General features: G+C 39.2%; 1 protein-coding gene across 1 annotated transcript in view; it reads left to right on the top strand.

Moving 5' to 3' along the window:
- Positions 1 to 16,360, top strand: part of CRYL1 (crystallin lambda 1) — a 230,171-nt gene that overhangs the window by 61,731 nt on the left and 152,080 nt on the right. Inside the window, exon 3 of the mRNA XM_049867333.1 lies at positions 13,384 to 13,510. Coding sequence (XP_049723290.1) covers positions 13,384 to 13,510 — 127 coding nt within the window. The remainder of the gene's footprint in view (positions 1 to 13,383; positions 13,511 to 16,360) is intronic.

Here is a 16,360-nt window from a genome sequence, read left to right as displayed (position 1 = left end):
AACACAAAATAGTCAATGTTGGAGAGGTTGTGAAGAGATTGCAACACTTATACACTGCTGGGGGGACTGTAAAATAGCACAACCACTTTGGAAATCGATTTGGCGCTTCCTTAAAAAGCTAGAAATACAACTACCATACAATCCAACAATCCTACTCCTTGGAATATATCTTAGATAAATACGAGCCTTTACATGAACAGATATATGCATACCCATGTTCATTGCAGCACTGTTTAAAATAGCAAATAGATGGAAGCCACCAAGGTGCCCATCAACAGATGAATGGATAAATGAATTATGGTATATTCACACAATGGAATACTAGACATCGGTAAAGAACAGTGATGAATCTGTGAAACATTTCATTACATGAAGGAATCTGGAAGGCATTATGCTGAGGGAAATTAGTTGCAAAAGGACAAATATTGTATAAGACCACTATTATAAGAACTTGAGAAATAGTTTAAGCAGAGAAGAAAATATTCTTTGATGGTTACCAGAGGGGGCAAGGAGGGAGTGTGGGGAATGGGTATTCACTAATTAGATAGTAGATAAGAACTACTTTAGGTGACAGGAAAGACAACACACAATATAGTCGAGGTCAACACAACCGGACTAAAGCAGTTTCCTGAATAAACTGAATTCTTCAAAGAGCAGCATAGCAGAGGCAGGGGTTTGGGGACCATGGTTTCAGGGGACATCTAAGTCAATTGGCATAATAAAATCTATTAAGAAAGCATTGTGCATCCCACTTTGAAGAGTGGCATCTGGGGTCTTAAATGCTAGCAAGCTGTCACTTAAGGGGCATGAATGGTCTCAACCCACCTGGAACAAAGGAGCATGAAGAACACCAAGGACACAAATTATTTATGAGTCCAAGAGACAGAAAGGGCCACATAAACTAGAGACTACATCAGCCTGAGACCAGAAAAACTAGATGGTGTCCGGCTACAACGGATGACTGTGCTGACAGGGAACACAACAGAGTACCCCTGAGGGAGCAGGAGAACAGCGGTACGCAGACCCCAAATTCTCATAAAAAGACCAGACTTAATAGTCTGACTGAGACTAGAAGGACCTCAGTTGTCATAGCCCCCAGACCTTCTGTTGGCCCAAGATAGGAACCATTCCCAAAAGCAGCTCTTCATACAGGGATTGGACTGGACAATGGGATGGAAAGGGATGCTGATGAGGAGTGAGCTTCTTGGATCAGGTGGACGCTTGAGACTCTATTGGCCTCTTCTGCCTGGAAAGGAGATGAGAGGGAAATAAATAAATAAATAAATAAATAAATAAATAAATAAATAAATAAATAAATAAATAAATAAATAAATAAATAAATAAATAAATAAATAAATAAATAAATGAGAGGGTAGAGGGGGTTAAAAGCTGGTGAAATGGACATGAAAAGAGAGTGGAGGGAGGGAGCGGGCTGTGTCATTAGGGTGAGAGCAATTGGAAGTATGTAGCATGGTATACCTAAGTTTTTGTGTGAGACTGACTTGATTTGTAAACTTTCACTTAAAGCACACACACAAAAAAATGAGATGGGTGATATCACAACAGACCCAACTGAAGTTAAAAGAACCATAAGAGAGTACTATCAAAAACCGTACACCAACAAATTTGAAAACCGAGTGGAAATGGGCACATTTCTAGAAACACATACTACTTACCTAAACTAACAGAAACAGAGGTAGAACAACTAAATAAACCTATAAGAAATGAAGAGATAGAAAAAGTAATTTAAAAACTCCCAACAACAACAACAAAAAAGCCCTGACCTTGATGGCTTTACTGGATAATTCTACCAAACTTTCAAAGAAAAGTTAACACCACTACTACTAAAGGTATTTCAGAGCATAGAAAAGGATGGAATACTCTTAAACTCATTCTATGAAGCCTGTATAACCCTGATAACAAAACCAAATAAAGACACCACAAAAAAGAAAATTACAGAACAATATCCCTCTAGAACACAGACACAAAAATCATCAACAAAATTCTAGCCAATAGAATTCAACAACATATCAAAAAAATAATTCAACATGACCAAGTGGGATTCATACCAGCTATGCAGGGATGGTACAACATTAGAAAAACAACCAATGTAATCCATCGCATAAATAAAACAAAAGACAAGAACCACATGATTTTATCAATTGATGCAGAAAAGGCATTTGACAAAGTCCAACACCGATTCATGTTAAAAACTCACAGTAAAATAGGAATAGAAGGGAAATTCTTCAACATAATAAAGGGCTAATCAAACGGTTGGTAGTTTGAATCCACCATGCATTCTTTGGAAACTCTATGGGGCAGTTCTACTCTGTCCTATAGGGCCACTATGAGTCGGAACTGACTTGATGGCAATGGGTTTGGTTTTGTTTTTTTTATACAAAGCCAACATCATCCTAAATGGAGAGAGTCTGAAAGTGTTCCCCTTGAGAATGGGAACCAGACAAAGATGCTGTTTCTCACAACACTTATTCAACATTGTGCTGGAGGTCCTAGCCAGAGCAGTAAGGCAAGAGAAAGAAATAAAGGGCATCCAAATCGGTAAGGAAGAAGTATCCCTATTTGCAGATGATATGATCTTATACACAGAACACCCCAAAGAATCCACAAGAAAACTACTGGAACTAATAGAAGATTTCAGCAAAGTATCAGGATACAAGATAAACATACAAATACCAGTTGGATTCCTCTACACCAACAAAGAGAACTCCAAAGAGGAAATCACCAAATCAAAACCATTTACAATAGCCCCTAAGAAGATAAAATACTTAGGAATAAATCTAACCGGAGATGTAAAAGACTTATACAAAGGAAACTACAAGACAGTACTGTAAGAAATCAAAAGAGTCCTGCATAAGTGGAAAAATATACCTTGCTCATAGATAGGAAGACTCAACATTGTGAAAATGTCAATTCTACCCAAAGCGATCTACAGATACAATGCAATCCCAATCCAAATTCCAATGAAATTTTTTACTGAGATGGAGAAACAAATCATCAATTTTATATGGAAAGGGAAGAGGCCCTGCATAAGTAAAGCATTACTGAAGAAGAAGAACAAAGTAGGAGGCTCAAACTACATGATTTTAGAACCTATTATACTTCCATGGCAGTAAAAAGAACCTGGTACCAGTACAACAGATACAGAGACCAATGGAACAGAATTGAGAATCCAAACATCTTCATCCACCTATGAGCAGCTGATATTTGAGAAAGGCCCAAAGTCCATTAAATGAGGAAAAGACAGTCTCTTTAACCAATGATGCTGGTATAACTGGATATCCATCTGCAAAAAAATGAAACAAGACATGTACCTCATCAAAGACCTAAATATAAAATCTAAATAAAGATCATTTCAGAAAAAATAGGGACAATGCTAGGAACCCTAATACATGGCATAAGCAGAATACAAAACATTACTAATAGTGCACAAATACCAAAAGAGAAACTAGATAACTAAAAACCAAGCACTTATGCTCATCAAAAGACTTCACCAAAAGAGTAAAATGACAACCTACAGACTGGGAAAAATATTTTGGCCATGACATATCTGATCCAGGTCTAATCTCTAAAATCTACAAGATACTGCAATACTTCAACCACAAAAAGACAAATAACTCAATTAAAAAATGGGCAAAAGATATGAACAGGCACTTCAAAGACATTCAGGTGGCTAACAGGTAACATGAGGAAATGTTCACAATCATTAGCCATTAGAGAAATGCAAATCAAAACCACAATGAGATACTAGATCACCCCAACAAGGTTAGCACTAATCCAAAAAATATGAAATAGTAAATGTTAGAGAGCTTGTGGAGGGACTGGATCACTTATACACTGTTGGTGGGAATGTAAAATGGTACAACCACTTTTGAGATTGATCCGGTCCTTCCTTAAAAAGCTAGAAATAGAAGTATCATAGGATCCAGCAATCACACTCCTTGGAAGATATCCTAGAGAAATAAGAACTGTCACACAAATAGACATATGCACACCTATGTTCATTGCAGCACCGTTCACAATAACTTAAAGATGGAAACAAATTAGGTGCCCATCAACAGACGAATGGATAAACAAATTATGGTATATTCACACAGTGGAATACTATACAGTGGTAAAGAGCAATGATGAATCCGTGAAACATAACATGGATGAATCTGAAAGACATTATGCTGAGTGAAACAAGTCAGTCACAAAAGGACAAATATTCTATGAGACCACTATTGTAAGAACTCAAGAAAAGGTTTAAAGACAGTAGAAAACTTTCTTTGGTGGTTATGGGGGTGGGGAGGGAAGGAGAGGGAAATTCACTAACTAGATGGTAGACAAGAATTATCTTAGGTGAAGGGAAGAATAACACACAAAACAGGGGAAGTCTGCACCACTAGACTAAACCAAAAGCCAAGAAGTTTCCTGAATACAATCAAACACTTCAAGGGGCAGAATAGCAGGGGCAGGGGTCTGGGGACCGCAGTTTCAGGGGACATGTAGTCAACCGGCATAACAAAGTTTATTAAGAAAATGTTCTGCATCTGGGGTCTTAAAAGCTAGCGAGCAGCCATCTAAGGTGCATCAATTGGTCCCAACCCACCTGGAGCAAAGGCGAATCAAGAACACCATTTGGCAAGAAAAATAACAACCCAAGAAACAAAAGAGCCACATAAATCGGAGACTACATCGGCCTGAGACCAGAAGAACTAGATGGTGCCTGGCTACCACCAATGACCGCTCTGACAGGGAACACAATAGAGAGTCCCTGATGCAGTAGGAGAAAAGTGGGGTGCAGAACTCAAATTCTAGTAAAAACGCCAGACTTAATGGTCTGACTGAGACTGGAGGATCCCCAGAAGATGTGGCTCCTGGACTGTTTGTTAACCCAGAACTACAACCATTCCCGAAGCCAACTTTTCAGATAAAAAATAGACTGGACTACAAGATATAAAATGATAATTGTTGAGGAGTGTGCTTCTTAGTTGAAGTAGATACACAAGACTTAATGGGCAGCTCCTGTCCAAAGGCGAGATGAGAAGGCAGAAAGGATAGGAGCTGTTTGAATGGACATGAGAAATCCGTGGTGGAAAGGAGGAATGTGGGGTTGCATTATAGGGATAGCAACTAGGGTTATGTAACAATGTGTGTATGAATTTTTGTATGAAAAACTAACTTGAGCTGTAAAGTTTCACCTAAAGCATAAAAAAAAAATTACAAGAGTATGTTGGAAGACAAAAAAAAAAGAATAGAAAAATCAAATAGAAGGATCAATGTATTGTCCCCAAACTAATATGTATTTGTGTTTTCACATATACATGAGTCAAGAAGCAAAAGAGAAGCAAAAGAACTAAAATCGATGAAATAACAAAATAAAAAAATACATGCTGCAAAGTTCCGGTTCACGTGTTCAATTTACTTTCTAGTTCCTGTAGCTGGGATTGTTTATGAGCCGCCTCAATTTCAGGCAGAGCCCAGAGTTTATTCACGTGACTGCATTAGGAGTTCGTATTTCTCTGCCAGTGACAGAGAAGAAAGAAGCCACATAAAATTATAGCTAGCACTTTAGTCTGCAATAGCTATAGGTCTACATTGTTATTTTATTTTTAAAATTTTTATCAAAGTAATACATACCTTAAAGGCAAATATTACTGCAGGGCTTATAACCCAAATCTGCAATATTCTGTCCCTTGTCTCCCACACGTAGGCTTCATACCCAATCTGGAAACACACATTCTTTAGTTCTGGAAAATAGGTTTGTATTATTCTTTGCTACCTTTTTTTTTTTTTGTCGTTGTTGTTCTCTCTAGAACTCTTGCTAGTCAGATTTGGAAGGTCCTTTAATTTTCTTTTCCTTTGGTCATCTGTTTGTCTCTTTGGTCTTCTTCCTCAGAGATTCCCACAAATTTATCTTCCAGACCTTTTATTAAAACTTCCAGTTTTACCACTAGATATTTAATTTCTGGCTGTTTTTTGTCTGTATATTTCTTTTTTATAATATCCCATTATTGAATCATGGGTGTAATATCTTTTTTAATCTTTCTGAGGATATTACAAATTTTTGAGGCTTTCTCTTATTTTCTGCATTGCCATTATTTTCTCATAGTACTTACTTCTCCCTCAAAAAAATGTATATACTGTTTGGCTTCTGTCTTTAACTTTAGGCTCTCTAGTGCCTGGTAATCTATATTGTCCATTCATATTTAAGGAAGAGGTGCTAAAAAATTATTTGAAATTTGCATGCATGCATTTGTGTGCACCTGTTAATTCCTGGGCAGCATATCTTTAGGGTGACTGGGCAGGGATCCAGACTTTTCACTGAGATCTCCAGATATCAGTATCTACGTGTCTCTTTTCTTAGACTCTTCAGTTTCTCCAGAAAATACTCTTCCAATCTGGTTGCTAAACAAAGGAAAGGACCTGGAGGTTTGAGTCTGTGTGTAAATGTGTGAGCGTGTATGTGTGTGTGGGGGGGGGTATTCTCACTATCTAGTATGAGTATCGGTAGATACTCTTCAGCTCCTACCCCTCCCTCATGCTGTCAGTCATATCCTGTGCCAGCAAATGCTGTCCTTTCCCATGTCACTTGGGAGGCATATTGGCTTGTTTCTCATTTGCATTGTCCTTTGTCCACACCCAAGGCTCAGGTTTCTCCACTCCAGTGAGCTGTTAACCACTTTTTCTGTTATTTGCCATCTTCGGAGCAATTAACATTTTTTGACCTTGTGGGTTTATACCTTTTAAAATAGTTTTCCTTGAGTTTGGTTTTATTGAGGTTTCTGGAGGGAGCACAGATAAAGGTGTGTGCTTTGTCTACCATATGTAGTTGGAAGTCCAAGGCCTAGATTATTACATGAATCAATTGAAATGATAATAACCAAAGTGATTTTCTAATTTATTCTACAAAATTGACAAGCTGGTTTTTCCTTAAATAAAAGTTTTTTCTGAATTCTAGATCACATGGAGTTTTTTCTTGTTGGACTCCTGCCCTCTCCCTTCTAAAACAAATTTAAACAAAATTTAAATGCTAGTTAAAGTGCCCCTCCTTTTTAAAAAGAAAATATATTGCCTTTTTTTTCCAAATCTTTTTAAGCTAATAAATGCTCCTTTGAAGAAAACTTCAAAAATAAAGATATAAAATAATTAAAAATCATCCACATTTTACCATATACTGATAATTGTTAACATTTCCTTTTCTCCAATTTTAGATAAAAATTTAACTTTGCTGGTTAGGCTCCAAATATATATATATATATATAATTTTTTTTTTTTTTTTAGTGTTAGACTGACCTCTAGAGGTAAACCTGACATGCTACAGCCAGTGACTAACCGGCTCAGACAAACTGTTCAATAGTGCAGTGCTACAAAATTCTGCTTTGTGTGAAACCAAAACAAAAAACCAAACCCACTGCTGTCGAGTTGATTCCGATTCACAGCAACAGCGTGAGTGCTCCGTGTGAGGCTTTTGAAAATCTGTGGTGATAGTTACATCTTTTCCAGGTGTTAATGTATATTCTTCTACAAAGCTTGAGGCAGAAGTTCTTACAAAATAGTCAATCAAAAAGATTGAAATTAGTCTAACTGGGACAAGCGCTTGGCTGCTAACTGGAAGGTTGGCGTTTTGATCCCACCGGCCACTGCTTGGGAGAAAGATGTGGCAGTCTGCTTCCGTAAAGATTAAACCCACTGCCGAGGACTCCATTCTGACTCATGGTGGCCCTATAGGACAGAGTAGAACTGCCCATAGATTACAGCCTTGGAAACCCTATGGGGCAGTTCTACTCTGCCCTTTAGGGTCTCTATGAGTTGGAATCTATTCGACGGCACCAAGTTTAATGGGGGCAAAACTTTGCCAACAGCTGGATTTGATTTATTGCATAAAGATTTGTAGAGCTTGGAGAAACCATGAGGGATCTCTCTGAATGTCTGAAAGGTCTGTCAAACCTTTCATCTGGTTTGCCTGGGAGATACCTCACGGCAAGACACTGAGGTTTTCAGCCATCTAGAGGATGAATATGTGACCAGGTCTTCTCTCGTGTCCAAGCTTGTCTCTCTTCTACTCTGTGTCCTGCTGAGGAGTGAGGGCCTTGAGGCTGAATTGTTTGTGTAGACTCATTATCCTGAGTCTGATCTGCAAGAGGCATTGATTGTGGCTTTTCTGCTACTCATTCTGTTTCCTTCTCCAGACCCCATACGGAGAATGACTGGGACAGTTGATAAGAATGGTAGCTCATCTAAGGAACAAGAGAGTCTTGTACTCCAACTGATTTTAACTTACTTACATGACTCAATAGCAATTTTGAAAGAAAGACCAAAAGTTTGTTTTGGATTAATAAAAAGATTTAAAGTTACACGGCTGCCTTACTGAAGCTTGAAGCAGGTGATTTTGAGTACACTAGGCACTCAGACGTAATTCCATAAAGGACAAAATGGTTAATCGTTATGTCACTCAGCTTTGGCATTTAAAAAAAAAATTAGACAATTGCTGTGTGAGGTGGGGTGTATGAGGTGGGGGTATGTGTGTGGCTATAAGAACTTTATCTTTAATGTTTTGTTTATTTAAAGAAAGACAAGAAACAGATTGGTGGTTGTAAATTATGGATGGTAGAAATATGGTGATGTTTATTATTCTTTCTACTTTTTTTGTATCTTAAATTGTGAAAACAGTTCTAGAAAAGGAATAGCCCAGAAAAACCCAGTGCATTGTAGTAAATGTCTCACTCATACCTTCATAACAGCAAATACTTGTAGTTTAACTAAAGTGAATTTTTTTGTTTGGTAGCTGCAAATGGCTCTTCAGATATATGAACATTTTTATTGTAGTTATATTCATGGACAGTGTAGTAAATTTTTACTGATGTTGTTGATTTCTAGGCTTATCATTGCTGTAGGTCTAATTTATATGACCTGTGTCTTAGTCATCTAGTGCTGCCATAACAGAAATACCACAGGTGGTTGGCTTTAACAAAGAGAAATTTATTTCCTCACAGTAAAGTAGGCTGAAAGTCCAAATTTAAGACATCAGCTCCAGGGAAAGGCTTTCTCTCTCTGTCGGCTCTGGAAGAAGGTCCTTGTCCGCAATCTTCCCATGGTTGAGGAGCTTCTCAGGCGCAGGGATCCCAGGTCCAAAAGACGTGGTCTGCTCCTGGTGCTGCTTTCTTGGTGGTATGAGGTCCCCAACTCTCTGCTTGCTTCCCTTTTCTTTCCTCTCTTGAGAGACAAAAGGTGGTGCAGGCCACACCCCAGGGAAACTCCCTTTACATTCCATCTGAGTAAGTGTGGTCTTACAATCCCACGCTAATCTTCTCAACATAAAATTATAATCATTAAATGGAGGACAACCACACAATACAGGGAATCATGGCCTAACCAAGTTGATATTCATATTTTTGGGGGGATATAATTCAATCCATGACAGCCTGTATACTCCAAAATTGTGTAATTCAGATGTATTGTAATTTCTTTCAGCCAATAGGCCCAGCTAATCGCTGAACAAAGTAGGTGCCAAGCCCTTTCAGGTTATAAGGGATAGAGGCACTTGGATTGACTCAGTTGATGGGGGTTTATTTGTGAGGCTATGTGAGGGAGTAAGTGATACAGGAAGCCATCTCTGCAGCTACATCTCTGCTGCGGAAACACATTGTTCAGGAACAACCAAGCCTCTGATAGTCAGACAACAGCTCTGGTAACTCACGTCAGTTCTAGAGGGGGTTATTTCTTAAGTAGTTTTTTTTTTTTTTTTTAAGGTCTTACCTTTTTTAAGTCACCGTTGTGGTGACTCAACTACTGATTCTACTTCTGTTGCTCCTCCTGCCATTACCAATTCACTTTGTGGGTTTTCATTTCAAACTGCATATGAGGGATAAGCTGATTGGGTTTGCCGGTTACCACTTAGAATTGAGCCAAGCCACTGGATAGCCTGCAGCTACCTGCTTTGATTCAACTTCTCAACTCAGGTCTAGTCAGTTGAAGCCATGGTATTCGGCTCACGTGGGACCCAGCATGGCAAGCCTATTGGTGATTTTCATGAATTGAATTATGTCCCCCCAAAAATGTGTGTATCAACTTGGTTAGGCCATGATTCCCAGTATTCTCTGGTTGTTCTCCATTTTGTGATTGTAATTTTATGTTAAAGAGGATTAAGGTGAGATTATAGCACCCTTACCAGGTCACATCCCTGATCCAATGTAAAGGGAGTTTCTCTGGGGTATGGCTTGCACCACCTTTTATCTTACAAGAGGTAAAAGGAAAGTGAAGCAAGCAGAGAGTTGGGGACATCATACTAAGAAGAAAAGAGTGCCAGGAGCACAACACGTCCTTTGAACCTGGGGTCCCTGTGCAGAGAAGCTCCTAGTCCAGGGGAAGAATGATAAGAAGGCCGACAGAGAGAAAAAGCCTTCCCCTGGAGCTAAAACCCTGAATTTGGACTTTTAGCCTACTTTATTGTGAAGAAATAGATTTCTCTTTTTTTAAAGCCATCCACTTGTGATATTTCTGTTATAGCAGCACTAGATGACTAAGAGAGTGATGAAGTCCTGAAAGGAGAGAGTGGGTTTGGTAGATACATGGAGTTCTTCAAAGGGAAAATGGGAGGCCTATAGTTTAAGTATAAGCTGAAAAGGCTGGAACTAGGGTATTAGCAACATTTATGAAAGAGGAAATGGATGCAAGTTCCTGTTTCTGTTCTCTTTAACATATTGGGTACCTTGAATCTTTAGAATTTAAGCCAATAAATTGTGCAAAATATCCCATTTAGGCCAATAAATCCTACTAAGAAATTTTTTTTTGAGAGAGGCAGTTTGGCTTAGGAAGAACGAGGAAGAGTAAACTAATCCTATTAAATGTGGTCCAATAGAAAGAGTCAAAAGACTGGGTTTCAGTCCCAGACATACTTCTAAAAGCTTTACGTCCTTGTGTGAGGCTACAACCTTTTTGGTCCTTGATTTCTTTGGCACTAAAATATCAAGCTTGATTAAATTAAAAACAAAAAGAAATGTTTTTTTGGATGCATTTCTTAAGTATCTCTAGTGGTTTTTAAGATAAAGGTTATTGGATTCAGATTATATATATACATATATGTATAATTATGTATTTATTATGTAATATATTATATAGAAATATATATTTCATTGTAAGTAATTTATCAGATTATGTATATATATTTTCTTTTTCAAACGGACAAAACTGATAACCCTATTTTTAAAGACAACTAAAAAAATCAATTTTTTTTCTCTGTACATATGAACAATGATACAATCAGTTAATAGCTGTATTATAGATTTATTTGTATAGTAGAGATCATAGCTACTTGGGATAACTTATCATTATCACTAAAATGAAGAAGTTGAATATTTCCCTTTTCTTGCAAAATGTAAAATATACATAGAGATGGTTGCCATTGAGCCCACTCTGACTCATGGTGACCCCACGTACAACAGAAAAAATGTTGCCCGGTCCTGCATCATGCTCATGATCACTGGCATGTTTGAGTCCATAGTTATGGCTATTGTGCCAATCCATTTCACTGAGGACCTCCCTTACCCGTGCTGGCCCTCTGCTTCACCAAACACAATGTCTTCCTTCAGCAATTGATCCCTCCTGATGATGTGTCCAAAGCAAGTGAATTGGACAGTGTTCTATTATGATATATAAGTTTTTCACTGGCTAATTTTTAGAAGTAGATTACCAGGCCTTTCTTCGAGCTTGTCAGTTCTGCTGAAACCTGTCCACCATAGGTGATCCTGTTGGTATTTGAAATACTGGGGCATAGCTTCCAGCATCACAGCAACATGCAAGCCACCACAGTACGACAAACTACAGGTGGGAGCTGGAAAATGGAAGGAATCTAACAATATTATACTTTAAAGAAACAATCTATAGCTCACATCAAAGTAGGTATTCTTAAAACCCTTCCTACTTCAAAAACAGTTAAAAGTATTGGATTAAGTGTATAGTTAAAAGTTTTTGTTTTAAATACATAGCTGACCTGGCAAGAAAGTAATAGAAATTCTTAGAGGCCAAATTTGGGAGTACAAATCCAGAGAGATATGTGAGAGTCAGAGCCACAGCTGGTGGCTTTTCTAAGGGTATTTGCCAATCTTGCTAATCTAGAGCTTTGGTTCTAACAGCTGACCTTAGTCTGTTCAAGACAGGGAATCAACTTGGAAACCCCTGAAGGAAGCTAGACTTCCCAAAGGGATACATCCTTGGTGAAAAGGAGAATTAAGAGAAAAATAATTATGACCCATAAGTGGTTGTTTGTCTGTCATGGCCTTGACTAGTGGGAGAGAGAGTTTCTCCAAGAATTTATAACCGTAAACCAGCCATCTTAGAGTGTTGGAGCCCAAATTCACACTACCTGTGTGGTGTGAAAACCCCAATCCATGAATTTAAATTGATCCTTTTGTTGGTAGTGTCCCCAGATGCCCAGCAGAAGCAAAATGCATGTCATATCCAGAATAACATGCCATAAACATAAGGCTCAAAGAATTCCCACAGGTATAGTTCACTGAACATGTGTTCATAACCAAAAATCACAAAATACATGAGAAACAAAGTATTATAAGCATATTGAGCTGGAAGTCAGATCCAAAGGTATTATTCAGAATGCAATTCAGAGAGATGAAGAGATGGAAAACGTGAAAAAGAGGTTACGAAGTATGGAGGACAGAGAGCGTGCCTAATACACACCCTATTGGATGTCTGAAAGATTTAGAGAGAATAGGGAAAGAAGAAAAGAGCAATAAACCCAACTTATGTAGGTACAAAAAAAATTTTTTTTTTTTTTTATGTAGGTACAGGTATATTTCTGGTGGGTTTGGGCTGAAGGGCATTGACAGCTTGAAGATGAAAAGTGGTGTGAAATGATGTAAAATTATTTAACTCAGTGGCGGAAAATCCATAGAGGTTTTTTCGGGAAGCATGGGTGTTTGCTCCTTAGGCAACTGTGTGTGTGCTTATATGTGTACTCTGCCCTGTTTACTTACTATACCAATTATAGGCAGGATGGATACCTAATTTGTGGGGCCCAATACAAATGAAAATGTGGGGCCCTTGTTCAAAATCCATTAAGACTTTTAACATGGTGGACGGTAGCAGCAGAGCATTAGATCAAGCATAGGCCATCTGAGTGCGGAGCCCTTGGTCACGGCACAGGTGGCTCACCCCTGAAGCCAGCCCTGATGACTACATGCCCTCCTTCAGCCCTTCCACCAGCACGGCACCGACGGAAGGATGTGGATGAAGAACGACCGCTCTCCATCCGCCCCCTCCCTCTTCCCCTCATCCCCGCACACACCAACGGGGCTTGTTTTATCCTTTGCTTGTTTTGAATTTGATTGTGAATACTAACAGTGATCCCTCTCTGCTTTTTCCCAGGAAGGAGATAGAGTTGCTGGAGCAGTTGGGCGCCCTGAGAGGTTCTCTGGGCGGCCGAGAGCAGCTGTCTCTCATAAGCGGCTGCTCTGACATGCAGAAAGCAGTAGAGGGCGCCATGCACATTCAGGTGAGTCAGAGTACCTTCAAGTTCAGAATTGTGTTTTATGTGAAAGGAAACATCATCCTCAAAACATCTCTTACACAGAAATGGTACAACCACTTTGGAAATCTATCTAGCGTTATCTTAAACAGTTAGAAATAGAACTACCATACAACCCAGAAATCCCACTCCTCGGAATATACCCTAGAGAAACAAGAGCCTTCACACAAACAGATATATGCACACCCATGTTTATTGCAGCTCTGTTTACAATAGCAAAAAGCTGGAAGCAACCAAGGTGTCCATCAACGGATGAATGGGTAAATAAATTGTGGTATACTCACACAATGAAATACTACGCATTGATAAAGAACAGTTACGAATCTGTGAAACATTTCATAACATGGAGGAACCTGAAAGGCATTATGCTGAGTGAAATTAGTCAGATGCAAAAGGACAAATATTGTATAAGACCACTATTGTAAGATCTTGAGAAATAGTAAAAACTGAGAAGAACACATACTTTTGTGGTTACGAGGAGGGGAGGGAGGGAGGGAGGGAGAGGGTTTTTTATTGATTAATTAGTAGATAAGAACTGCTTTAGGTGAAGGGAAGGACAACACTCAATACATGGGAGGTGAGCTCAATTGGACTGGACCAAAAGCAAAGAAGTTTCTGGGATAAAATGAATGCTTCAAAGGTCAGCGGAGCAGGGGCGGGGGTTTGGGGACCATGGTTTAAGGGGACTGCTAAGTCAATTGGCAAAATAATTCTATTTTGAAAACATTCTGCATCCCACTTTGAAATGTGGCGTCTGGGGTCTTAAATGCTAACAAGCGGCCATCTAAGATGCATCAATTGGTCTCAACCCACCTGGAGCAAAGGAAAATGAAGAACGCCAAGGTCACACGACAACTAGGAGCCCAAGAGACAGAAAGGGCCACATGAACCAGAGACCTACATCATCCTGAGACCAGAAGAACTAGTTGTTGCCCGGCCACAATCGATGACTGCCCTGACAGGGAGCACAACAGAGAACCCCTGAGGGAGCAGGAGATCAGTGGGATGCAGACCCCAAATTCTCATAAAAAGACCAGACTTAATGGTCTGACTGAGACTAGAGGAATCCCGGCGGCCATGGTCCCCAGACCTTCTGTTGGCACAGGACAGGAACCATCGCCGAAGACAACTCATCAGACATGAAAGAGACTGGACAGTGGGTGGGAGAGAGATGCTGATGAAGAGTGAGCTAATTATATCAGGTGGACACTTGAGATTGTGTTGGCATCTCCTGTCTGGAGGGGGTTGGGAGGATAGAAAGAGTGGGAAGCTGGCAAAATTGTCACGAAAGGAGAGACTGGAAGGGCTGACTCATTAGGGGGAGAGGAAGTGGGAGTACGGAGTAAGATGTATATAAACTTATATGTGACAGACTGACTTGATTTGTAAACGTTCACTTGAAGCTCAATAAAAGTTAATTAAAAAAAAAAAGGAACATAAAAAAAACATCTCTTACACAGGCTGTTGTCAAACTATAGGGATAATGTTATATTTTAGAGGTGTTAGGATTTTGAGCAAAAGTTTATCTTTTGGACAACTAATACTATTTTGTTTTAGCTTCCCATTATACAAAAGATTGTATTCTTCTTCTTATATATAATTGCATGAAATCCTAAAAAAATCATCGAAAAGGAACCTTTTCATTTGTTGTAGCATTTGTACTTAGTCTTTCAAGCAACTTCGCTTAAAAACAAAACAAAAAACAGAAAAAGAAACCCTCACAGGCACAGTTTCCTGGCTGAGTAAGCCCAGAGAGACAAAGCTTTCACTCTAGGTCCCCACAAGCACTCCAGGCAGAGCTTGATGTCACCCCTGGGCTGTGACTATAGCTTTGTGCTCTTTTCAGTCCCCCTTCCCTCCTGAACTCAAAAAAGAGAGCCTCCAGACAGCCCTGTCCCAGGTAAGAACATTGAGGTATAAAATTATTTAAGCCAACTTACCTAAAACTAAGAGAATCATTATTCCTGGTTTCCTCCCTGACATTTTGTATTCTGAGACTTACACGTTTCCATTTTTTCACTGTTGCACATTTCATTTTGTAACTGTCATGATATCATGGATCTAACAAAGGCTGTGGGTGCTTGATGGTCAGTTGCTACTGTGGAATTCAGGCAGATCTAGGAGATATAGGTTCTAAGTCTCTTTGGCTCTAAACTTTTCTGTAGTTCATTTAACAAATATGTGTCAAAATAGATTGTAAGAAGAGGGGTATTTTTCAGTTTCTTCTCTGAGGCATAGTCATCTCTATGTTGATAGTGAAGGTTGTATAAAATTGGTTCTAACAGCTAACCTTAGTCTGTTCAAGATGGGGAATCAACTTGGAAACCCTGAATGAAGCTAGAATCCCCAGACGGATATATCCTTGGTGGAAAAGAGAAGTAGGAGAAAAACAAAAGGGACCGAAAGGACGAGGGGTGAAACCCAGAAAACAAAAGGGACTGGAAGGTTCCTTCAGCTGGCTGCCAAATGTCATCTGTTTCAGTCCCTGTCAGAGCTTTGGTTAAAATTAGGATACTGTAAAAGCTCTTGCTTCCATGTCATGGTCTCAGGGGGAGAAGCTTTTTCAGATAGGTTTAGTTTTCAAGGAAAGTATAGGGCTTCCCAGACTGATCCCTGCCAGAGGAGGAAATAAGGCTTAGATTTTATTGCTCTTGACTGTGGTAAAGACAAGTGGGAATTTTCCACCATGGAGGCGGTGGCTAAGAACACAGGTTTTAGAGCTAGACAGATTTGGGGTTAGGTCCTGACACTTTGCACTCAGGAGCTGTGTGGCTTTGACAAATTTTTTACTTTCTAAGCCCCATTTTCCTCATTTAT

The sequence above is a fragment of the Elephas maximus genome, chromosome 23, assembly GCF_024166365.1.
Source record: "Elephas maximus indicus isolate mEleMax1 chromosome 23, mEleMax1 primary haplotype, whole genome shotgun sequence".
Classification (NCBI taxonomy): Eukaryota; Metazoa; Chordata; class Mammalia; order Proboscidea; family Elephantidae; genus Elephas; species Elephas maximus.
Note: the sequence above shows the minus strand (reverse complement) of the source record. Positions and strands in the feature narration are given on the sequence as shown.